The 25,174-nt window shown below is 39.3% G+C and overlaps 1 protein-coding gene, 1 long non-coding RNA gene and 1 pseudogene across 2 annotated transcripts; all 3 read left to right on the forward strand.

Moving 5' to 3' along the window:
- The first annotated feature begins 4,260 nt into the window (after positions 1–4,260).
- Positions 4,261–8,417, forward strand: LOC136278873 (uncharacterized). The gene is made up of 3 exons (XR_010716607.1): positions 4,261–4,403; positions 7,102–7,242; positions 8,252–8,417. It is a non-coding gene; the product is annotated as an uncharacterized lncRNA (long non-coding RNA).
- Positions 8,418–10,927: 2,510 nt separating this feature from the next.
- On the forward strand, positions 10,928–14,111 carry LOC131780592 (uncharacterized; annotated as a pseudogene).
- A 1,875-nt stretch (positions 14,112–15,986) lies between these two features.
- On the forward strand, positions 15,987–19,706 carry LOC131780593 (uncharacterized). Its single transcript, XM_059097204.2, has one exon. It carries the CDS (start codon positions 16,159–16,161, stop codon positions 19,429–19,431), a length of 3,273 nt encoding a protein of 1,090 aa, XP_058953187.2. The 5' UTR covers positions 15,987–16,158; the 3' UTR covers positions 19,432–19,706.
- The last annotated feature ends 5,468 nt before the right edge of the window (positions 19,707–25,174 follow it).

The raw sequence follows: 25,174 nt of genomic DNA on the forward strand, positions 1-25,174 counted from the left end.
TTGTCGGTAAGAATCATTTTGCAGGATTACTGCTCAAGCTCAGACAGTTAGACGCATCACGATCAATGTGTTCCCGTCTTGAGTCAGACCATATAATCCTTATATATTAGCCATTAAGTAGGCGCAGAAGGAATTATAAAGCCACAAAATACTATACTATATACAAGAAAATACAGGATACACTGAAAAAAATAAGAGATTAACAATATATGGAATAATACCTATAATTATCGTTGGGACTTACTCAGGTTGGGACGAAGACTGGCTAGGCATGGAATACTTCAATAGTTCGGGCATCTCTTGCTTAAAAAATAAACGCGTTCCTCCAGTCACGCTTGTTGAAGCGTTTATGAACCATGGAATGCACAGTCATAACCGGCCATCATGGCGAAGGGTGCGTGGTGTGCTGGTCAACGGTCTAAGTGATGAGTTCATACAAGTGGCAATTCACCCGATGTTCAGCAGTCATTTGTCAACAGAGTCTTCTTTGACAGTAGAAAAGATAAAAACATCTCCTGCGAGGATACAGTTGTAAGTGCCTAGGGTGACGCAATTCGTACTTGCGTACAGGCGAGGATGGTGTCAGTTTGGATCTAGAGTACTGCTGATGGTAATAAGGCGTCACGTTCCACGGGTTAGTATTGCTAACGTTGATAGTTATAAATTTTGAGCAGCGGGAGATTTTTTCCGATGGCCAAAATGGTATAATAATTGTCAATGAACGAACTAACTGAAGGTACACTGATATCAAATATTAGAATGATCGCAGTCTCTGTCGTAAACTATACTTGCCGCTAAGTCTTCGCTTTATTTTTGAACATTGAATCTCAATTAATTGTAAAGGAGGTTCTCTTCTTTGCTACTAGTAGTGATGGAAAACATGTCATAACTCATTTCATTATATTATGATCATGGTTGTAAGTCCTATTACATCATAAGCATCATAACATAATTTTGCAATCCGTGAACGAGGCGCGATTGAATTTGATTCTGTGTGTAGCGACGAGTCATCTTTTAAGCGTCTTTTGAAGAGAACAGTAGGAAAGGAGCTTTCATTCTTTGTTGGCAATTTAAAAGCAGTTTTTTTTCAAGTAAACATATCCTCCTTATCCAGGCTTTTTTTGTTCCTTTCAATTTCGGAGCTGCACTGGTTAATCAAAAGTAGCAGCGTCCTTGCCTAACCACTTGTGCGTGGCGTCAGTCTTGTGCGGATTGTTGTGCAAGGAATGGTAGGCTACCACAATCTGCCTAAGGATTGGAATTTTGATGGTTGTCAAGTTAAAAACGTGCCAAGAGAAGCTGACTGCCGTGATTCATATCGTTTTTTTTTTTTAGCGGGGGGGGAGGTGGGGGGGGGAAAGATCCAGCATTCTTGCTTCTCTCTAACGTAAATTGCACAGTAACACCCCTAATTGTATATTTTAATTGGCTAATAGGCATTATAGGATTCAGCAACCTGGAATATGTAATTCGAAGATGACAGTCGATATTCGATATGATGGACAGATGACCTGAAAATGTTCTTTCTTGCAGCAACCCTGAAAAGTGATGCCATTTCTGCTGATGTAGCAAGATTAAAATATGAAAGTTCAATTATGAAAGAGCTCAATATGAAATTCATCAGCATGCAGCATTTAAAAGGCTTTACATTTACACTGATTCATTCTATGTAAACCTCTTTATTTTGTCGTTGCAGTTTTTCATTGTTTTGGAGCGCTCTTGGACATATAGAAAATTTCCAAATTCCGGACTTCGTCCTATTTTCCACAGCTCTTGTCCTCTGATTATGAGGCTACCTTGACACGGGGGTCGCCTATGATATTACAAAATGGAATGTGGGTGGTCGAGACATAAAAATCTCGAGCTACGTTCGTTACAGGGAACACAATCTTCTAGCTTATAAAACATCTACGTAGTTTTATACTAAAGTAGTGGCGGATATAAAAAGCGCGCACTGTTATTGGTTGAAACAGCGTGCTCTAATCAGAGTATAGAACATAGTGCATAGAGAGCTAAAGCTGTCAGGCCAAATGGGCAACGTAATTGTAACTATATGCACGACATTTCCTCAGTTACTTCCTCTAGCTTTTTTCGGTGATTGAATGACATTATCGTGAACAAGTGCAGCTCGGGTTTTGAAACATGGCAAGCGACGTAATTTCACATGTCATATAACGTGAGGCAGAGACGAAAATGCTGCAAGAGAAAACGAAATACAAATCTCTGAGTTGTGAAGGTTTTCACGCTTAGTTAGACTGCAAGCTTAGGGGGAAAAAATCAAACATCAGTCTAAGCACTTCGCGTGGGATATATAGTTTCCGTGTTAAAAAAAAAAAAAACAGAACGAATAACAGGAACGATGAAAAGTAAAGCCAAACTGGGGATGACTGTTGCAATTCTATGACTAATCTATGACGGTGTCAGTAGCGACTGCGATCATAGCTGAGTTCCATCGCGGCGCAGCTCATCATGGCGATCCTCTCGGTTCATCGCAGTGAAGGCAAATAAACACCTCAGGAATTTACATCGTCCGGCCCTTACTAGTGTACAACTAAATAGTTGCTTGCTGCTAATCCTGCCTTTTCCGCATACCGCGTTAAGTGGGACGGCCACATCAGTCACAGGCAGGCCGAGTTTTAGTCGGGCGCTGCTATCCGTCGGAGAAACGGGAATGTCATATCCTTGTGAACAGTTAATGTTTCCTTACTCGTAACTGGTTAGATCAAATGACCACCACAAACCGTATAATATTAAGCCAAGCTTTAATAATTATTCGATCTAAAGAAATACATTTATAATTCGCAATTAGAACAAACGCAAATTAAATATAAAAAAACTTCATATAAACGTCCTTATGTGGCGGGTCGTTACAACAGTCTCACTTTACGGTTAGCAGATTCTCCAGGTAAGCGGGTTTAGAGACAGAAAAACGATGATAAAATAACTTCTTTTTCTCACTTCGATTCTGGCTGAAAAACTGACTTAAAACATAATAATCTAACGCTTTTAAATCAATCTATTGAATTAATGTCAATCACGATTCTTGTCATCGAATAAATCTGTCAACACGAGGCAACGCCTATTTATTAAACGAAACAGCTCAGTCAAGGCTTCTCTATTTGTTAAATAAAAAATACCGTGTGTTTTGATGAGCTGGAATTCGGCCGGATTTCATTGAACATTTCACTTTCATATTCTGCATTGGTGACTAAAAACTTCAGGCAAAAGTGTTAAATTCGACCTTCCGAACTATTTCAGCTTGTAAACTATATTGCAGATTGTGATAGTTTGATAGTTTGACATTCTGACAGCTTTAGTCCTTTCAACAACTCACATTATTTGAACAATTCTAAAAAGGATTCTGATTGGCTTATTGAGGCGTGCTTTATGAGATTATCGAGCATGCTGACGACACTGTTGTTTGCTTTGAAAATAAAGTTTGTTTTAAAAATTGAAAACAATGCGCAGGGAATTTTACGGGTTCTTTATTATCAAAAACAAGCAAATAAGCCTTGACTGTGCTCTGTTCTGTTGTAAGGCACTTAGAAAGCGGCTAGAGCACTCAAGAAATGGGAAAAACGCTCAACTGCATCTCGTGTTTGTCCCTAGACTTCTTTCGTGCTCTATGGCCGCTTCCTGCGTGCTTTACAACAGAACAGAACGCAGTCAAGGCTTCTCTATTTGTTCAGCTGCTGGTAATCAGAAATATGAAAAGAAACTCAATTGCCTAGTATTTCAGTGCTTTAATAAAGATGTAAAATAAGGTCGGTGACGAATACAGACCGCAAATCAGGACTCAATGGTGCCTGTTCAGGCGATTCTTTGAACATCAAAGTTTCGTAAATCAGAAATTGCCAGTTTTCTCGTTATTAACGCTTGGAATTTGGGTTATACAATACGAAAATAACCGCAAAATGTACGAACAAAGCGAATGTTCTCCTAAAACTAACCGAGTTCTGAAAAAGCGCATTGTTTTGACGTCGTGATGTTATCAAACTTGACTGCTTAAAGGAAACTACATCTGCAAACTTTGCACTACGATCAGTTGAACTTTGTTTCAAACTGTATCGGATGTCAATCGATTTCTTCGTAGCAGCTGTTTTCAAGGGAAAAATGAACGAAGTAATAGTTAAAGATTTTGGTAAAAAAAATCATGGTTTGCCAGTTTCCCACTCAATTAATACCAATTCTAACATATTCTGTTTACCTAAGAAGGCACGCCAGAGGTATGTAAAAGCTCTCTTTCTTCTCTAGGTTGATTTAGGCAAAGAAAAACTATTGCAGCTATTTCAACTCAAGGAAATCCTAACATGGAGGAGGACTCTCGTTTAAGAGAGTATTACCTACAGTACAGCAACGATAGCTCCAACTGGATGGACTACACATTTGAAGGCCAACGGAAAGTGAGTTACTGTATTGCTAGAACAAAAAGGCGAAATAACAATCAATTAAAGTACAGACCGAGCAAAGTAGTAATATATATTTTAACTGAGCCCGTATCGAGGATTTATAGGTCATATCAATCGGTAATATGCGCCGTTTACATAGTAGTATCCCTCAAAGAGTATGCTAGTGTCAATAAATGACACCGGCATACCTAAAGAACAAACAACTTGAAGTGCTCCTTCCAGGATTCGAACCTACGACCTTCAGATTAGCATTCCGGATGTTCTATCACGGAGCTATAGGAAACTAGTTGCCATCTAGGCCGCAAAACGTGGTCCATCGTGACAAACTTCCAGGATGCGGCGAGGATAGGACTTTCGATAAGTAATACTTTTGTGAATGGAGATGGTATATCTTTAAACCTGGTGATTTTAGTTAAAGAAGATGTTATTCAGTGAATTATACAATCGGAATTAAAACAAAAAAAGGAAAAAAAAGGAAAAACCTCCGAGAGCCTCCATTAGGATTTGAACCTACAACCGTCCAATCAGTACTTCAAACGTTCTATCACCGTCCCATCAGTACTTCAGACGCTTTATCACCGTCCAATCAGAAGTTCAGAAGCTCTATCACCGTCCAATCGGTAATTCAAACAATCTTTCAAATTTCAATTAGTACTTCAGACGCTCTATCACTGTCCAATGAGCACTTCAGACGCAGTATCATCGTTCAACCAGTACCTCAGACGCTCTATCACCGTTCAATCAGTACTTTAGACGATCTATCACCGTTCAATCAGTACTTCAGACGCTGTATCATCGTTCAGCCAGTACCTCAGACGTTCTATCACCGTTCAACCAGTACCTCAGACGCTCTATCACCGTTCAATCAGTACTTCAGACGCTGAGTATCATCGTTTAATCAGTACTTCGGACGCTCTATCACCGTCTAATCAGTACTTCAGACGATCTATCACCATTCAATCAGTACTTCAGACCCTTTATCACCGTGGTGCTTATATGCAATGATGATGCGAATGAAATTGGTAAAATAAGTCTGGTGATTTAAGCGAAGGAAGATATTATTTAGTGAACGACACAGTCATACTCGGAGATAAAAATAAAATAAAATAAAATAAAAATCCAAAATTCCTTTAGGGATTCGGACCTTCGACCTTTCGACCTTTCGATTAGTGCTTCTAACGCTCTATCACTAAGCTGTAGGAGGCCGTGGTAACCTTTACCGTTTTTAAATGGTACGGCTTACCACAGCCTCCCATAGGTTATTAAAATAACGTACATAGTGAAAAACTCCCAGCATACTGCGAGGTGAGATGTGTTATGCTTATGCACAATTATGATAACAGAGATGGTAAATTTTTAAGCCAGGTGAACTATAAGAGATTAGTGCAAGAGTTAGTCGTTTTACTAAGTTCGTGGTGGCAAAGTTCCGGCGTACTGCGAAGATGAGAATATCGAAATTTGATGCGCTTTTGCCTAATGATGATGGAAATGAAGATGGTCACAGTAGTTAATATCAGCCTGATTATTGAAGTGGAAGAAGATGTTATTCTGTGAATGACACAGGCACATTCGGAGGAAAAAAAATCCGATTGCCCTTATTGGGAATCGAACCGATAACCTTTCTAAAAACACTTTGAAAGTTCTACCACTGAGCTACAGGAGACTTGAGGCAAGCTATGCCGTTTGGCTAAGTCCATTGTGACAAACTTCCTGCTCACTAGAAGGCTAGGAGAGTTGATGCGTGATACTTATGCATTTTACCTGTTACTCTTTTGGCCGGTTTTTAGGTAAATTTCAAACTCTTAGTACAAGTAATGCACACATATTCTGCAGTTTGTCATTTTTTGAGAACATTTAAAAGATGCCGTTGCTGTGAGAGTCACCTCTGAGAAGCTGTTATTTTTGTCGCTCTATCATGTGTTTTAAGTTTGTTTCAGTCTATTCCCCAGCTACTCTTTCTTCAGATTAGCTCCGTAGTTTGAGGTCGTTTCCCTGTACATTTCCTTTATTAAGTGGTAATAACGGGGAATGTGGAGGTGACCGCTGCTACAGGTTCCATAGAATGGGGGTATTATGAAGAAACGATAAGAAACGTCATTTTATGCCATTGTTGACCATTTAACGTGCAAAACCTCCCTCAAAAATACTACCAACGTTGATTTCGGGAGTTAAAAATAAGTTAAACTTTACATGAAAGACTGTTCTTAGTTTTTTGTTTTGTTTTGTTTTGTTTTTTAATTGGTCCCGCTTTAAGTGACCGTTCAGTTCAGGTGGAGGACAATAACAAATAAGCCGTCGGAGACCCAGTCAAGGGTAACCTCGACCGCTTAATAGAGGAGACCGCTTGAAAAAGGTGGAGTAGTGTTTAGTGGGTAAAAATTTTGAGAATTTGAAAACCGACCGCTTAATACGGTGCCGTTTGAGTAGGTTCTTCTGCAGTTTTCCACCGGTACAGGTGAGCGCTTGAAAAGGGTGAACAGTGATTATGGGTAGACATTTCGGGGGTCAAGAAAACTGACTGCTTGATACGGTGCCGTTTATGTAGGTTCGTCTGCAGTTTTCCACCCGATCGCCCTCTCAAAGAGGTGACTGAAGTGATATTAAATGTAAAAAGATGGTATCCTGCAACTAGAGAACGCAAGTATTACATGATATGCAAAGTGCAGTCTTTTAATTCCATTTCATCTTTCAGGTGTTTGATGGTTACAAACTCAGGGGGCAGAAATAAGCAGGAAGTTTTTGCCTCAGGCCATCGAGGCTAGGTACATCAGACTACGAGCCATTCAATGGTACCATTATATTGGCGCCAAATTAGAAATTTACGGCTGTGAAGGTAGGAACAATAAGCTTTAAAATGATGCAGCAAAACAACATAGCCATTTTAACTGAGCAGTGCTAACCTAACTCAGTTTAAAGGACATCAGCGCTTTGTTTTTTTTGGTAAAGCTGTACTTTACGCCTTAGCCCCACTCGACGTTTTGATTAATATACTTAGATAAAAGGCAGAATTACTTAATGCTGATTGGCTGAGGCAGAAGCATTTTTCATAATTTTGTAATTGCCCATGGTCAATTACCATAATTTAGAAAACATTAAAAACAACTTAACTTTGCCTAAAAAATATATACTTTCATTTGCTTTGATGTTGTTGCACAAAAATAGAATTTTTTCAGCTGATCCGGGCGTTTTACAGTTCATTGATGCTTACTGAACGCTGGAATGACTTCCTACGAACGCGCGCAACAGCGTGCATAGTTGATCTTCTTTATAAATTAAATAACATTTTGCTCTTTTTATCATGAAAAAGTAATCGCATGCTTCCTTGTAAAATTAGAGATTGGTATCACTTGTGTTTTCAGAAGTTGCATAAATTGCCCTTGTTCATGCGTGACTCGTGCAATTTCTTCAACTTCTGAAAACACCGGTGAAATTAATTCTTAATTTTACTCGGTCCCATGCGATTACTTCCTCTAAGGTCGTTTAGCAATGATCAATGCATTAGGGTAAAACGTTGTTTTCAAGTCAGTCAAAGCCGACCAAAAATACCTCATTATGTTGGTTTGTACTTGTCAATTCGCTTACGAGAAAAAAGAGCTCAGGAACTCTAATTTTTCTTGTTTTGAGTTTGTAGTGGAAAATATTTGAGTAAAAGTCGGTGCAACTAAACATTGGCGCCGCAGAGATAAATCGCTTGTTTGAGTACTGAAAAATGACGGCCAACAAAGTGAATTCAAAGTCAAGTCAGTTCTCAAGCTGAAAACTTAGTTAATCCGGACCTTCATGAAAAGATGGGTCTCAGTCTATTTTTATGATGTTAGAACTGTTTTGTTTTTTTCTCCTAGTTTAACCATGTGAAGTTAGAGGGAAAACAAAATCGTCATGGATCGCAATCAGACTAAAACATTGCTGTATTTGTCACCATGCAAAAACTGTGCATTCCTGTTTTCATTTACACCGAGTACTCGATGAAGTTAATGCCTTTTGTTAGTGCACATAAATTACACTAATCACGTGAATCCTTTCTTTCTAAGTAGAGATTCCACTGCATGCGTGTCTCAGTGACATTTTATATATATATATCCAGTGTGATTAGGTTCAATAGGTGTAATTGCAGATCCTGAACATATTTTTCTCGTGTTCAAGATCAACTTTAAGTGTAAAATTTGATAAAATAACGACACAATTCAATTAAGAAGGAAGTACACTCAGAATGTGGTTGATTGATGTAGATCAGGTTGTAATTACTACACCCAAGCAAGTTGCTTTCCACTGCCTATCAGTATGAGAAGACCTGGTACCCAGTGCTATGCGAGATGAAAAGATAAACTCATCCAGCATGACATTAAAAATAAATTCCCAATAATATCCTCCCTTTCTCCATTCAGTTTTCTTTATTTAATAATTTGGATACTAACTTTGTCTAGAAAAATTTATAGTTTCTTTAAACAAAAGAGTGCGCTTTCTGTCGGTTTACCGGCGTAACAACCGACACGGGATTCTCCGGCAGGTAATTTACAACTTTCCTTGTCGTCGCCTAAAATCTCAAGTGGGTTATTATGCCGGTAAACCTACACAAAGCACAGTCTACTGTATTTCTTTTATAAAATGAACTTTAGATGTCTGCATTTTCTTCAGGTGTTACGGTGCAATCAACGATAGGCTCTCGACCAATCAGGGCACTTTTAGTATCTCACTCATTTTATTTAGAAGAAAACTCTTTACGGTGGCCAATTAACGTTATCAACTCAGTTGATAATACTAAATTACACTGTGTCCAATCTAGCTCGTGTCCACGTATTCTCCTATGGCATCCAAAGGCTGAGGCGAGTCAACCCACGGGAACTCGGTTCGCCGGCGGGATGCAAAGCTCTCGCATCAAATCGAGACCAATCAGCTAGTCCAATATGGCGCCAAAACCCTGAAATCGCACAGCATCCAGATAGAAGCGATACAAATAGTATGCATTCTCCTGATGTCGAGTAAATTTAGATTCGCTTGAGCAGAGACATACTAATATCAAATACAATCTCAGTACCGAAAAAAGCAATTTTCGTTGTCATCATACCGCTATTATCACGAGAATGATGAATTGTCTAAGATCAAAGAAAGAAGACCCAACAAAGTTAAGCAATTTAATTAACATACTTCATCAAATAAAGACTTTGCGGTACAGATAGTGTTGGTTCGCGTGAATAACTTCGGACAATCTTTGTTATCCTGTTTAATGCAAGTATCAGCTGTCACTGATTGCAAAAAATAAAGAGCTTTCATTTCAATCGCACCTTTACCAGGCTCCTGGTTGGTGGACTCGAGTAAAATAGCGGGTGTAAATAAAATCAGGCGGGTGCGTCAAACGACGGGAGTCAGACGGCCTTTTCCCCGAAACTGGTATTGCCGTCAGTCACTTGTGTGTTCTGAGCTGTCGGCTGAGTAAAGCAGTTTGTCAATATCTAAACGCCAACTAGCGTAGAAGATACTCGGCCTTCCCGCCGGTTGTGGTATAAGCGGCAGTTGTTGCCACCGCAATTCTGTGGCATACTCGGAACTTTCAGTTCAATACCATAGATTAATACTGCCTGTTGAGAACAGCTCGAATTCATTTCCCGAGTATTGATATGCAGGTGTTGCAACTTACACTCGCGGCAAGTGAAAAAAATTGCTTTCCAAATGTCACTGAGTTTTGCAAATTGTTGTAGCCCTGGGCGGACTGCAAATCCGTCAGACAGCCTCTACGATTTGCGGCCAATCGACAATCTTGAATATCATCCATTCAACTACTTAGTGATAGACAAGTCTGTAGGGCGATAAGAAAAATTCATTTTTCCCGTGCGGTTCCTCCCGGTGTGAGTTGTTTGCTTCTTAATTTCTTAGACGAAAAAAACAAATCTTACTTTCGTACCCGCTGCCAGCATGTGGTATTTTCAGCCTTATTATCCCCGTCATTATGACCTCATTGACACCTTTCTTGTCACCACGCTCTCACTACTTGAAAGTTCGTACGTGACCATCGCGCACGTGGCATTCTCGTCTCGCGTGGTTTCACTGGAAGATAATAAATGAGTTCTTTATTAGTTTCCAGCGCTTCGAGATAAACTCGAGTCGACCTGTTATTCAACCGAAAAAAACCGATTTCCGCCACAAAAATTTCGGAAACTTTCCACCGAAAAGCTGCCACAGCTGTCACGCCTATCGACAACTAAATAACGTCATCCAACACGCCCAAAGTGTTAATCACGCACACTGGTCACTCCATCCATTTTCAACTAATTGTCACGGAGCAACCACAAGAAAAAGCGATTGATAGTAACCGCATCAAAACACCTGGATGAATAAAAACTTTCACATATCTTGCGCATTCGGTTTAAGTTAAACACAAGTCAGAAGTGTGCGGGTCTGCTCCCTCAAACTAAACCGTCAGTGTTCTTATATTATTGACATTTATGTTAATTGTTAAATGACAACTCATCCCTTGGGAAATATCATTAATTTACAATATAACCTGCTGCACTCGTGATTTGTGTTGTTTGCATATTTCAAGTAGGATAACAGAATGGCGAACATAAGCTGGTAAGAAGTCCACTGAAGGCCGGTTACCGTGACATTTTGATCAGTTGAGCTGTAGTGACAAGACAGGAAGTCTATTTACGTACATTATGAAATTTAGGAACTTGATATCTATGTGTGAAATATCGAAAGACTTCGGACTGAAGGAAGGAACAGCAAATGCAGCCGGTCAGTGATTACAAAAGTTTTAAGTAAATGGAAACTGACAGATCCTCAGGATCATTTGCAGCTACATTTGAATAATGCGTTTCTGGTTTTTACATTTATTACAATTTGATGATTGTCAGCTATGAATGCTATATCGAGGGAAAGAAAACTAATATTGGAATGCCGCTCCTCAAAGGCAGAACCAGAACAATAAAAGTGGAACCTACGATTCATAACAAGTCAGGGAATACTCCGCCAGAGGGAGACGTGAACTCTAAAGACTTAGATAGCGACGACAGGACAACAATGCCACCGTATTTATCAACTCTGAAATTTCAGCTGAAGCAGTTCGACGCCGACTTGGTTCGTCAATCGGACTATCTTGAGGAAGGAATTGAATACACATCTCTTCCAGCGCATAAAACTAAAGGAACACAAACCATCACTCTACCATTGAACATGCCTGTTGTGGTGAGCGAGAAACTATGCTTTCGTCGAAAAGGCAACGGTTCACCTAATTTTAAGCACCGGTTGAATAATTCAGTTAAAGACGATTGTTCGAAGGTTTCACTTGCTAGGTCACACACGAATGGACAAGAAAACGACGTAAGAAAAATCCTAGATGGCTCAGACGATACGAGTGCAACTGCAGGAAAATGGTTCAATGACATCGATAAACTAACGAGCTTCAAAGCCAAACACAAATTGAATTCTTCTCCAGAGAAAAGAAGGAAATAGAAAGAGAATGGACGTCAACTCCTAAGAAATTTTATAAGTGTATTTTGAATTGTAGACAAAAGCAATTATCTCTGTGTAATGGTTTCCGAACCAGTAAACGCGATGTTGATCGGGGATCGAAAAAAGTTTCCTTTCCCGCTGATGTTCTTTTGTTTTCTGCTATCGAGGAAAATGCGTCGAAGGAATTAATTGAAATAATAAGGATCTACAAGACTGATGTCAATTTAAGTAGAAATGCACGCGGACTTCCCCCGCTTCATCGAGCAGTACAGCGCGGAGCTGTTGAATGTGTTCGAGTCCTACTGAGTCATTCGGCTGATGTGAATTTGAGAGACTCCTCAAATCGCCCAGCTATAAATCTGGCGATTTCAATGCGCCAGTTTGAGTGTATTGTGCTTTTAATCGAGTCAGGAGCTAGCGTAGCAGAGTACACAAACCAACGAGTACAGGATTATGAAAACGTTCAGACTTTGTCGAAGAGCTGTTATCGATCTTTCGAGGCCAATGTTTAACAAGAACGATATTCGCACTCCTGGGGTAGCTCAAAATTGCCGCTCGGTTTTTTGATTTACAATAGCGTCAAAGCCGTTTTATTGGTTGATAAAAAAAGAAACTACTAATGCATGTTTTCGGGTTTTCGACTGTATTTTATTGTTATTTTCTTCCTGAAAATAAAGATGTATTATACGAAAACAATATATTATAATGACAAATTTTGGCAAAGTAAACGATTGTTCCTTTAACGTGCCTATTGTTTACACTCCTGAGCATGAATATATTCTGCATTCTAATTTTCTTTCGAAAGAAACAATTGATCTTAAAATCAACACGTGTGCCTTTTTTTAGATATTAACATATATATATTTTTATCATTGTTTTTGACATTATCATTTTTTCTCAATATTTGATCAGTTGCCGGTGAATTAATTTTATAAAAGAAATTTTCAACAATTACCTTTAACTTTCAATTTTGATGAACGTGTACCACGACTGAATGGCAAGGGTACAGTTTCTCAATCTATACCTAACCATTTTAATAACTGTGTCAGCTCCGACGAGCCAGTGTCAATAAGACTAGGCTTGCAAAATTGATTTTAATTAATAACGGGAAACAAACTTTCTCTGCATGAAAGCGGTTTCAAAGATAGAAAATTTAAATGTGTTTTGGTATTAAAATGAATATTGGAACACTTAATATAGGTACAAGAAATACTGATTTAATTTCCAGTTGAAATGAATCTATCATCATATAGCAATTGGCAACTAAGTAGCAAGCGTTTGTCGTCTCTTTAATTTGAGACTGAAAATATAACAGACGAAAGACCATGCAGCAAAGTCGAGTAATTTCATTTTTTTTTTGGCGGATAAGCTCTTGGTTTATCGTCAAAAATAGGATATTTATTCATACAAGACGAAAACAAAGGAGTATATTGGATTATTCGAATGATATTCGCGATATTTTGAGAATTTTTAGCAATGTGCTAATGATTGTCTCAGTGGACGGTTTAAGATTAAAGTATGTACATTGCTTATGATTATCCGGTGTCATCTTGCATATTTTGAATTTCCATTCCCTATTGGATTAGATACACGGCTAAGTTACCTACAATGGCCTTCGACCTAATCATGGTCTTTCGTTTGGCTGATAATTAGGTGATGTCTGTAAGGAAATAGTACAAACTCCTTAATTAACGCACAACTAGCCGTGCATAACCTTGCATGAAGTGTAATTAATTCATTATTGACCGTCAGTCCAGCTCTTATTTATAAGTATCTAAGCGGCGAAAACAAAGTGACTGAATTCGCAAGCTATCAAAAGTCGAAGTGAAATTTGATAAACCAGTTCTGAATATTTGAATATTTGGCGCATACATTAGAATCATCTGATATGACAACAACGATATGAGTTAATCAATAAGTTGTCATAATGGTAAACATTCTCCTCTGGTAGGTCGAGAAACCGGCGGTGAAATGTCGTCACCCCAGTTTTTCTTTCCTTCCAAATAGAACAAATGTTGAGGATTGTAGTCAAGGTGCTAACTGTGAAATACACGAGATTATATTGAGATGGTTTCCGGGCAGTCCTTGTTCTGAAGTGTCGTACATTTTACCTACTGAGATAAGCTCCAACGAACCGTAAAGTAGAGAGCTTTCGATTCTTTGACGAGTTTGATTACCAGAACTTGAGATTTGAGCTCATTTTGTTGGTGGAATGCGCACTGAGAAACTTGTTTCCTTGTGAGGCTTCATAGTGCTCATTCTCTTTGCGGTTATGCATCATTAGACCGTAGACTCCAACTTGAAAGAAAGAATAACATATACCATAATTATATAATTATGGTATAATTAAGATGAAAGGTAAAAATTTAAAATAGACATTAGGTAGCAGGACCTTGTTTCTGCCGCTGCTCCATTTTTGCAAACTCATTCTTTCTGTTAGGCTGAGAGCAAATTGCCACGATTGTCGCCTGGACAGAGCAGGCTCGCGCAGGCTAATTCTTCGGTGAGCTTGTTGGCTAGTCTGTTATACTCTTGATCGGGCTCGTTTTAGATCTTAAGGGTCTCTAGCTATAAGCAAGTGGATGGATAGATTAAAAAAAAACGACTTTGACCCAATTAAAAGCTCGTTCTAAATGCAAACTGCAAATGAAAGGCCTAAATTTCAGTACGGGGAGTATCATTTAGAAAGTGTGTCATTAGCAAAGAGTCACCATAGGAGACAGTGGCCTTTGCATTAAACGTGAACGGTCAAGCAAACGAGGGGTTGTACCAGGCCAAAAAGATATCTTAGGACTTAAAATGTTCTTACGGCTTCTAAATGAGATATTTGCATCACACACGTTTTTTCGTGACCTCATTATCATTCCCTAATGTTAATCTTACCAGATGCTCTTTTCGTGTTTTTAGCAGTTAATCTGCGGTTTACAGTGTGGTGTAAGATAACGACATTCCGGAATTTTCAAGCAAAGTCAGAACTGTCTTCAATGAATTTTGTCTTCCTTTTCCTTATGTCAGCTAACTAAAAATAATGCGTGGCAAAAAGTAGATTTGATCACAGATGTTATAGTTATTACGAGATTCGTGATTTTAAACACTTGGTATTATTCGGCTCAAAGGACTGTTCGTACGTTGTTTCGATGAGTGATAACTAGCAGAGCTACATTAATGCAGACGTCACCGAATACAGTCAAAGATTCCACAAGCAGTGCCGTTAGTCAACCATTCAGATAACCTTGTGTAACGGTCTACTGAGTCACACCTTACTATTACATACCTCGCAAATCTGAGCTCATAGTATCTTGTGCGAACCGTCGATTCAGGAGTTATCTTTTTGGACTATCCCAGGTTACGATATCGACGCCTGATTACAGTCAAATTTTATCTTTTCAATTTTGGAAAATTTTGCTTTAACTCGATTTACGGACATCTAACGTTCGACCACACACGGTGCGCGACCGCGGTATTTAGCAGCTTTTAACCTTTTTAAAAGAAGCGCAATGAGAGGAGTAGGAGATATCTTTGAGCTACTAATAACAATAAATTCTATCTAGACTATCGATTTTTTCCGGGCGGGAGTGAAGGTTGTTTCATGCGAGTTTTAAATCGATTTCCTGTCACTCGGTCTCTCGCTACGGATAAATGGTGAATAACTGAACAACTTCTTGAAACTTCATTTCCCTAATAATCCATTAACTACTGTTTTGTCTATTTTACAGAACAGTGTTTTGAAGCAGTCACGTTGGTTTCGTAGCCGGTTTATACTTCACAAGTAGGTGACGATGGACGAGGATTATTTTAAACCTTTGAATGTCGACAATCGATAGCAACATAAAGCCACTCTAAAGGAAAATACAGCTTTCCGATAATACGTCTCATATTAAAACATGCTAGAATTGACAAAAGGAACTCTAGACGAGAGGGAAAGACCAGCTTAACACCACAATCGGGTATGTGTAAATGCCTTTTGTAGTTCAATTTACGCGTTCCTTTCTTTCAGCGCTAATCTATTTCACATCACCGCGCATGACTGTGGTCGTCACAATGAGAGGGCTGTATGTGTCCCATGAGGATCAAAGCCAGCGTCCACTATGATCTTTCTGACTTCAGCAATCGCAGTCATAGATGTGGACTGGAAATAATGCCACACTACCTTGAGAAATGCGCATCTGGTACAGCGAAAAAGATCGTTTACCTTTAGAGTTTAGGTTATCGAAAGACGATCACTTTATGTGAAGATGAATATTTATAGGCTGGTTTGAGTATTTGTGGATTGCAGAGTTATCTCATTCCCACGCGAAAGATGGCCAGTGACGAAAAGATTCTCGACGAGTTGCACTTCCTTTCCTGGAAAATCGACACGTTAGAGAGGAAGCTTGAATCAAGTATGTCTATACAAAGAGACTTAGCTGCAAGCTTACTACCGGAAGACAGCTCATTCGCCGGTTCAGTGTCAGCGTCTAAGAAATTTGAGCGGAGAAATTTGTCCGGTTCAAGTTGTTCCGAAGCGGTGTCCAGCGACGATGAACATAACAGTTCTCACCTAGATGGTACATACTGTGCGGTTTCAGAAAATGAACCCGAACGCAGCACTTCGTATCTTATTATACCCGTCGGCAGCTACAAAGACAATGACTCTTGTTCAATTTCAACGGAAAAACAAACTTTCAGATGGTCAGAAATGGATGACAATGCTAGTAAATATACCACCTCTGACGATGCGCTGAACGGTGACAAAGACGGCGCCTCAAAGGAAAAGCTAGATGTAAATGCGAAGGATTTGAATGTTTGCGATACCCCAAAATCGTTTGCAAATCAGGTAACAACGCCGCCAAGTCAAAGCAGATTTGATAAAAACGAAAAACAAATGTGTACTCAGTGGAATGTACGTGTTTCAGAGATAATTCCTTCAGGAAATTGTTTACTTAGCTCAAGAGGATCACATTGCATTGCCGACGATCAATTTGAAGACAAAAGTAATGTAGGGGGTGCTTTTGACACTTACCAGGATGAGGAGGAAAACTTAACCTTATCAAATGGCAACTTCAGTACACGGAATTCAAGCTGTAAATATGGCCTTACGATTGGCATAGCAACGGCCCAAGGGTTACCTCAAGTTGTTAGCTCTAATCATAGGGACTCAAAACAAAATGTTGACGAACAGAATACTCTACAATTTCACAATTCAGCGAAATTTAAGAGCAATTTTTCAGCTGACGAAATCGAGGAGAAGAGGGCTGAAGTGGAGCTATTGAGGCCTTTGTTCAAAGAATCAACAACTCAATCAAGTTATTCTTTCAATGAGATAACATTTGATCAGATTTACAATCACCCTTCAGAGTCAACTGACTGTTGCAAAGCGAATTACAAACAAAGCTCAATTGATTTTACAACTGAAATCGATGCTCGCAACTCGGAAAAGGAAAATAAACCTTCTTATAACGTGATTTACATTGATCCAGAGTCATCTGAGGTTGACCATAAAAATTTCGATTTTGTTGACGTTGTAGGACGAGCTTCTTTGTTTTCTCAAAACAATCTTGACACATCAAATGCAAATTACGTCGAAGGATTTGGACAGTCATCATCGGAGAACGTTGATCCGGACAGGAAGCAAGCAATGGCAGTTTATTCTCTGCCTGTGAAGAACAAAAAGTTCGAAATGGATGTTTATTTACCTCGACAAGTGGAGCCATTTCCGTTCGGAAACCGCCGACTTCAACAGAACGAATTTAATTGCGACGCTACTGCGAGTAATAAGTTGATTGAAATGCAAATAGGTGGCCCTCAAGATGAACAAAGACACGAGCATTCTTATTGTGCTCGAAAACAATTTGACGCTGAGACTCATTCAACAAACAATGGAGCCGATAAACAAAACGAAAGCACAAGAAGTAATACACACATCCAAGACATTCCGAGAAGTGTCAACAACTACGGCGACACTTCAAGGGAGGCGCTGAATCGAGTAAACAGAACAAAGCCCTTACAGCAAGAGGTTGATGGCCATATTTCACAGTTTGATGATCAAGCTTATTGCATTGTCGGATATAGCAATGATTACAATTCAATTAACACTGATAACATTAATAGGACCGCTGAGCACGAAGCAAAGACTAACATGTACCCATTACCCCCTAGTTATGAACAAGTTGTTAAAGAACGTATTCGTAATCTAGCGCCAGGACCACGCGCGCATTTAGGACACATGTTTCCCCAGAACCACTTTGAGACAGACGGAAAGTCATATGTTGATGGAACACAATCAAAAGATCGTTTTGATACAGAAAGCAGATTTTCTGAGCCGCTAATGTCAGTTTTAAGTGACGACGTGTTTTTTGACTCAGCACTAGATCCAATTTCGGTTAACCAAACGTCATCCAAAAACCACACCGCAATCAACGATGTGTCAGAATCAGACAGCTGTTTCTCTTCTATTACAAGTGTCAGTTCCACCAACGAAGGAGTCTACCCCTGGAAAATCCGCAATAACTCGGCCTCTCGTGAACGTGAATATGATAAAATGAAAATAATTGCTCGAAAGCCTCAACATTCCTTGAGCACCATAAAACAGTTATCTTCCACCAGATCATACCAAAGAGATAGTGACTCTTCATCAGACAGTGAGCCCTGTGTGCGCGGTTTCAGGCTCTCTCCGTTACCACGCTCTGTTCGTGCTCCATCTCTCCATGAACAACTCGTACAGGATATTTCTCCATCAAAAGAATTCACACTTGGCCAAGTTAGAGTTTCATCACCAACCTCAAGTTTGGACACAAGCGAGCTCTCTATGAATGACAGTGTCTGTGGATGTTTGTATCAGTGCGAGTGTCAAACAGGAATACCTTCGGCTGAAGACTTCAGGGAGGAATTGAAAGCTATTTCTATTTGTGTCTTGAAGGCGCGCAGAGAGTCTGCAGCTCTGTACAAAAAGCCTCAGGTGAAATACTTTCTAGATGAAGAGCAAGGAGAGATGGACATTTTCCATGGTCGTCTTCAAAAGAAAGAAAACAGAAACGTGCCAATGTTGGTGAGAGTTATCTTAAGGCTTCGAAAACACTTTTTTGGCACATTGGAATCAAAATCTTCCCACGATAACAAAACTCGAAGCGATGCTAATAACAATCGATTCCACCCAGTAGGAAAAATCGGAGATCAAACCTCTGAAAGTAAGCAGCGAGACCGAAAAATCAGCTTTTCCCCTTCAGCCATGCTCCTTAGTGCGATTGGTGAGAATTCAGCCGCTGAAGTGAAAGAAGTCATCGAAAGGGAGAGAATAGATGTCAATCAGCTGAGTCCAAGTGGTCGCTCGTTATTGCACAAGGCAGCAGTCGCCGGAGATCTTGAAAGCATTCATACACTCATCCAATATGGCGCCATGGTGAATATCTTAGACCAAGATGGCTTTCCACCCATTCATTCGGCACTCAAAAAAGCTCATTTCAAATGTGCCATTCTACTTATTGAATGCGGCACCGACGTAACACGGTACACAACAGAACGCATTCGGGAATTCCTTGAAATTAAAGAAATGTCAAAAGGACACATGCCAGTACTCCTCAAAACAACTTTGTGACTTCTTCAATCAAGGCCATAAATTTACAAATTCAAAATTTAGTGGTCTGATCGTTACATGCAGATTAATTGTACAGGTTAACAAAGTCTCAAGAATTTGTGACTAATTTTCAAGGGTCGACTAATTAACGAAAGTTTTGGTGTAACCATTGTTTGCTAGTTTTCAATCCATATTATGACAGTTGGCTTTGCTTAAGCGATTGACTGTTTGTGCTTTTTCGAAAGAAGTCGTTTTATTGAATAGATGATAATCTTCGCCAACATCATTATCTGGAAGAACAAAATTAAAAATTATCCTCTGCTATAAGGTCTGTGTTCTGCAAATCAAAAAAATCAAATCGATAGTCGATTTTTTTTCGTTGTCGTTTAAGTAATGTTGCTGAAGCAACGTAATGCATATACATCTTTCAAAAGGGAAGGGAAGAGCCAAACTTGATTCCCCCATATGATTTCCCCCATATAATTTCACACCTGGCGATAAGTTTTGAATATGATCACCATGTAATGAAAACATCCAGACCTCTTTAATCTTCCACCAAACCAGAAAACTTAATAAGGGTTTTTCAGCTTACTCATAAGTGTGTGCATAGCTATTAGCAATCATAGACTAATTGCGTTCGACTATGGCGCTCTGATGTTCAAGATGTTCAAGAAATTTCAAAAAAATTTTGTATGGACCTCGGACCGTTTCATTTATGCAAATTAAGCACTCACTACTGTACGTGAAAAATACTCAAGTACTTTTTCGTTTCAGTTACCACTCGGCCGACCAGTGACTTTTTTAAAAAATGTCAATATCTGAAAACAGCGCACGTAAGGATTTTTCCTGTGGTTTTTAAATTATCATCATATGTATGAAACCCATATCGTCTTGGGAAATTTGTTCCATCCATGTTGATACCCTTAATGATTGCAGGCCAAATTGGACCCCACTCGTTTCCATAACCATTAAGAACATCGAACCATTCGGCAATTGCTGCACTTGTGGTAATAGTTATTAGAAACTTGATTGAGGTAATTCTTTCTTTTTCAAATTTATATTGCTTTGGTAACTGTTTTATCGAACTTTGTGTATCATAAACCTTGGGTCAGTATCTGAGGTATTGTTCACCTACCCCTCCCCTAACCAAGCATTAACTCTAAACAAATCTCTTCAAAAGCGCGAGCCATCTAGAATTAATGTTAAAAAAGCAAACGGTATCAGTTCAGTTGGCTTGGCTCTAGCCCCTATTTGAATCGAAAAGCTGCTAAAGCTAGTCGTGGCTTATTAATAGACATAATTGTGCTCAATCCGGCCCCGAGAAGACGGAGAAGAAGTGGTTTCCACGGCGATTTAGATTTGTAATAAATGTATTAAATCCTTCGTATTCCATGGGATATCTGGGCTTTGTGATAAATTCTCTGAAAATGAATCTATCATTGACAGTCTCACAAAGATCTGCATCAGAAAAGACAACCTGGGTGACAAACCAAGCCAAAATCACTGGAAAACTGACTTCATCAGTTCAGGGAATTCTCCCAACACCCCTGGGCTCCTGACACTAAAAAATGTTAAAGGTGAAAGAAAGACTAGTAAGGATGAGGTTGAAGGATCGTTGATGCCAATTTGAGAAACAAAACTCCATTGCTATGGGGCTAGAGGAGCTTCTGACTTCCCTTGACTTTCACCTTTACATTTACCTTCTTCAATATGTCATGTGTCAACACGCCCCTTAGTGATAATTTTACCCAAACTTATTCAATAAGAACACAGGATAAAATTATACCCATTTTTAAGCCTTAAAAGGGCTTTTAGGAATCAATGAGAGGTTTCACTAACTTGTAGTGCAGGTTTCTTATCTGAGCCGTGTTCGTTTATTCGACATCGCCCAGAATGCTGCGACACATCGGAACCTTTTGCGTCGGCAATAGCACTAAATTTGAATTCTCGTAATTGAAAACACGCGAAACAATAAAGAAAATGGCCGAAAACGGCCCAATGCCTAATATGAACTGATTAGTATTCAGGTTGATTTTTTTCTCCACAAAAGTACTTTGTGACTTAGGTACCCTTTGGTAAGTAAGTTTGATATATCAACTAAGATTTGGCGGAATTTCGCGTTAATACGATGCCCACAAGTGTCATGAAAAGGACCATCTCCGAAAGCTACACCGAAATGTCCTAAAAGCCCTTGAAAGTTGTTCTCTTTAGACTCCCAAGAGAGTTTTTTTCCCGCCTCTGTAGACAATATGACGCACTTTCGCCTAATGAAGCATTATCAAGAAGCTGTGTGACATGAGTGCGCCAAATTTAAATTGAAAAGAGTTATAAACATCTCTGTTGACACACCGTATCATTAGAACACAATTGTGCTTCATACCGTCCAGATATCGAAATGTTTTCCGTGCAAGAAATGCAGCGCGTTCATCGGGAGCTCTCTTTAGAGCTCACAGAATCCCCGATCAACCCTGCCTTCATTCACATGTCTACACCTTTAGTAAATGGCTACGATCCACTATTCTATCTACATATTAACGGCGAGGCTCTTTGGAAACGGCGGGAATTTAAAATGGACTTGACTCGAATCTTCCATACCCTTCAAGATGGTTTAGCCTCCATCGGTTATAAACTGAACTCGTTGAGCGAAGTGCGTGTTGGGACTGCGGTGGAAGGAAGAGTTTACCACGTAATGAAGAGAGCCACCTCGGAAACAAATGGCGCTTAGCGCAAAAACTTCCGAAGCCAGTATTGGGCTAAGATTGCCCTTCACCCGGACGAGATTTTCCAAAGTCCCCAGGGCATCATCGAGGAGCTAAAGAAAGGAAAAGAGGAGCTGGCAGAAGAATGTAGGAAGCTGAGAATTGAAGTTGAAGGTGATGAAATTTTAATTATTCCAAAAGGGTTCAACAAAGTTAATATCTCCTTTTTTCGATTCTCCATGATGAATGGTTAATCCGTAGTGGCCACTTTACCTAAAATTTATCAACTTCAAATCAGTCCACTTCCCCACCGACACAGCACCACAGTTTCTTCAGAATTAACCCCTTTTCTCCTTTTTAAGTATTTAATTTTGTGGTTTCGACTTCAAAGAGCTGAATTATACATTTACTTCACTCTTCCCTAGGCTACAAAAAAAAAAAACATTACATTGTTTTTAAAACTCGGAAAACTCTGGATCTGAACTGCGTTTACCTGTCGCAGTGTATAAGAGCGAAATTGTGAAGTGCGAGTGAGTGACCCGCGCAACAGGCTTGCTCTTGCAATGTTTTTAAAGTGCCTCAGCTGAATAAAAATATTTCGGACTATTCGAAATCCATCGAGTCAACTAAAACATCAGCAAAGTATGTGAAAAACGAGCGATTAACGTCCGCATCGCGCTCGTTATCCGAGCAACACATTTAGAACTCCGTATTCTATATAGAAAACTATTTCAGCTCACGCAGATAACGTTTTGATGACGGTCTATAGTGTAAAATTAAAATATATCGCTGCACACGAATTTCAGTGACCATTTAAGTGATTTGTAAAGAGCGCGGCCCGCCTTTAATTAGACGCTATTGTTAACATTATCGCATCTTGGGATTTCAGTTGACACATCCAACAGTTTGATTGACAGGAGTTAAAATCTCCAAAGAGACTCGAGTATTCCCAAAGTAAAATCTGTTGACCAATCATAGCTGACTAGTTCTGGATATGCAAATTATTATGCCGCGTATTAAAAAACTGGACACTGTAAGTACATGTGGCGAAAGACAATAGCATTCTGGGCGATGCCGGCTATGTTTGAGTTAAAGTTAGAGTGTACAGTAGGGGGAATGGGCAAGGAAAGCGGGAAGACTTTTTCTTTTCAATTATCCCACCTCCACCCGTCTCCTTCCTTTTGAATTTCGCTCAACCTCATGGCAAAAATTTCTCCCTAAGCTTCCGCTGCTGTAAAAATGAAAAATGGCAGCTGTTGCATAACATTCCAATGATCAGCTGCGGGAGAGACTACAGAGGATACCTGATAGAATATGCTCTTTATCAAAATATTGTCGCGTCTTTAGCTTAGCAATTGGTTTCTTAAGATGAGTGATTGATTTGTCACTTCAAATGACCCAATCAATATCCACAGAGATGCCGCGCTCAATCCCTCTGAGAGAAGTGTAAAGAGGTTTAAACACAGTTCAGTGATGAACGACGAATTGATTCAAATTAATGCAGATCAGTATAAGGTCAGTAAGGCAATCAAAAGGAAAATAGACAAACTAACCTTCACGAACATTCTCTCAAAGCAAAGGAGACCTTACAATAGACTCAATTATGGGTTGCGTACGCATTCCAACTAGGATAATGTTTATTTGAAACCACATTTAGTATATGGCCATGCCCTCTATGCGAGTGGATTAAATACACATTTTACGGCCACGTTTGATATTAAAACGCAATTTGCCAAGAGTTGAACTGGAAGTTAGGGTTTTCATTATACTGCTAAAATATCAAAACATGAGAAAAAGCAATGAACCTTGTAGAGCCCCATTCGAAAACGTGATCTAATTTACATGATATCTAGACGACGGCGTGACATGTAGGATTGTAGGATATAGGACTGCCTTTTATTTAAAATGAAGGGACCATTTTCTACCGTTGGAAGTAGCTCCACAATTTTGCCAAGAGAGATCAATGTCTGCACCTAATGAACAATATATCCATTATATAAGAAAATTTTACGAATTTCCTTTTATTCTAGTCAAAATAAGTACTTTCAAAGTATTTTACGAATCGTTGAGTCAGATTTAGAAGCTTGTCCCTGACGTGTTAAGTCAAAGCGACCTGTGAACTTTGACATTATAATTACTTGTTATATTTCCCGACGTTTGTTTTGTGAAAGTAAATAAGAGGGTTAGACTCTTGTAAATATGTCGAGAGATAGCGAGAAATCTTTAAAAAAACACCCTCAATCCGCTATTTTGGCAGGTGATATGTCACGCTTTCTTGATTTTTACAAAGCAAAAATAGCTGGAAATTTTATTGAGTATTTATTTCCTGGTCTGGATCCTTAACGATGACTTCGTGCAAAAATTTCAGTTGAATCGGTGTGAAGTGGCCGAGAATTTGAAAAAGCTCAAAATTTTACAGACTATTTTACTTAAATGAGACATAACAAGGTTAAAAAAATTACAATTGGAAGGAGACAAATTGGTCTAGTGGCTGACCTGGCGGATGGCAATTAGTTGAACTCATGCACCACTCCTGGCTAATTCGATTCATTTGGCCCCAGGACAAAAGCCAACGTCGCAAGCCAAACGAGCACAGCAGCTAGTTTTTCCGACTCAAGTATTTGGGCCTTTTCCCAACTCTTATCTCTTACTCTCTACCTAACTCTGAATGGTCTCTCTGAGACTCCACTGCAATAGAATTGTTCCAGCCAATGTTTTTTTTCATTGTGGTGAAAACAACTAATTTGTTTTCATACATGTAAATGGAGTCATTTAAGTGCTCACGTGATCTTACCTTATGCAGACAGTGACGATAGCATTTCTGAAAGCAAAGAAACAAAACAGCAGGAAACCTGTTGAACAGCAAATTAACAAATCATTATACAAACAAAAAGTCTTAAAGCAGCACATTATGTTGGATTCATTTCGTGCGCTTGTGGCGAGAGACGCACTATTTCATTGTCTGTTTTTTGTCATGTAAAGTATAGTAGACCAATGATATGAAGTAAAGGTCAACATTTCATACCATAGTCAAACTAATCTTCCCTATTGTCATAAATTCAGAT

This window comes from Pocillopora verrucosa, chromosome 1, assembly GCF_036669915.1.
Source record: "Pocillopora verrucosa isolate sample1 chromosome 1, ASM3666991v2, whole genome shotgun sequence".
Taxonomy (NCBI): Eukaryota; Metazoa; Cnidaria; class Anthozoa; order Scleractinia; family Pocilloporidae; genus Pocillopora; species Pocillopora verrucosa.

What these genes read in the sequence shown, in the direction of transcription:
- LOC131780593 (XM_059097204.2), top strand. Translation starts at nt 16,159, where the DNA reads ATGGCCAGTGACGAAAAGATTCTCGACGAGTTGCACTTCCTTTCCTGG.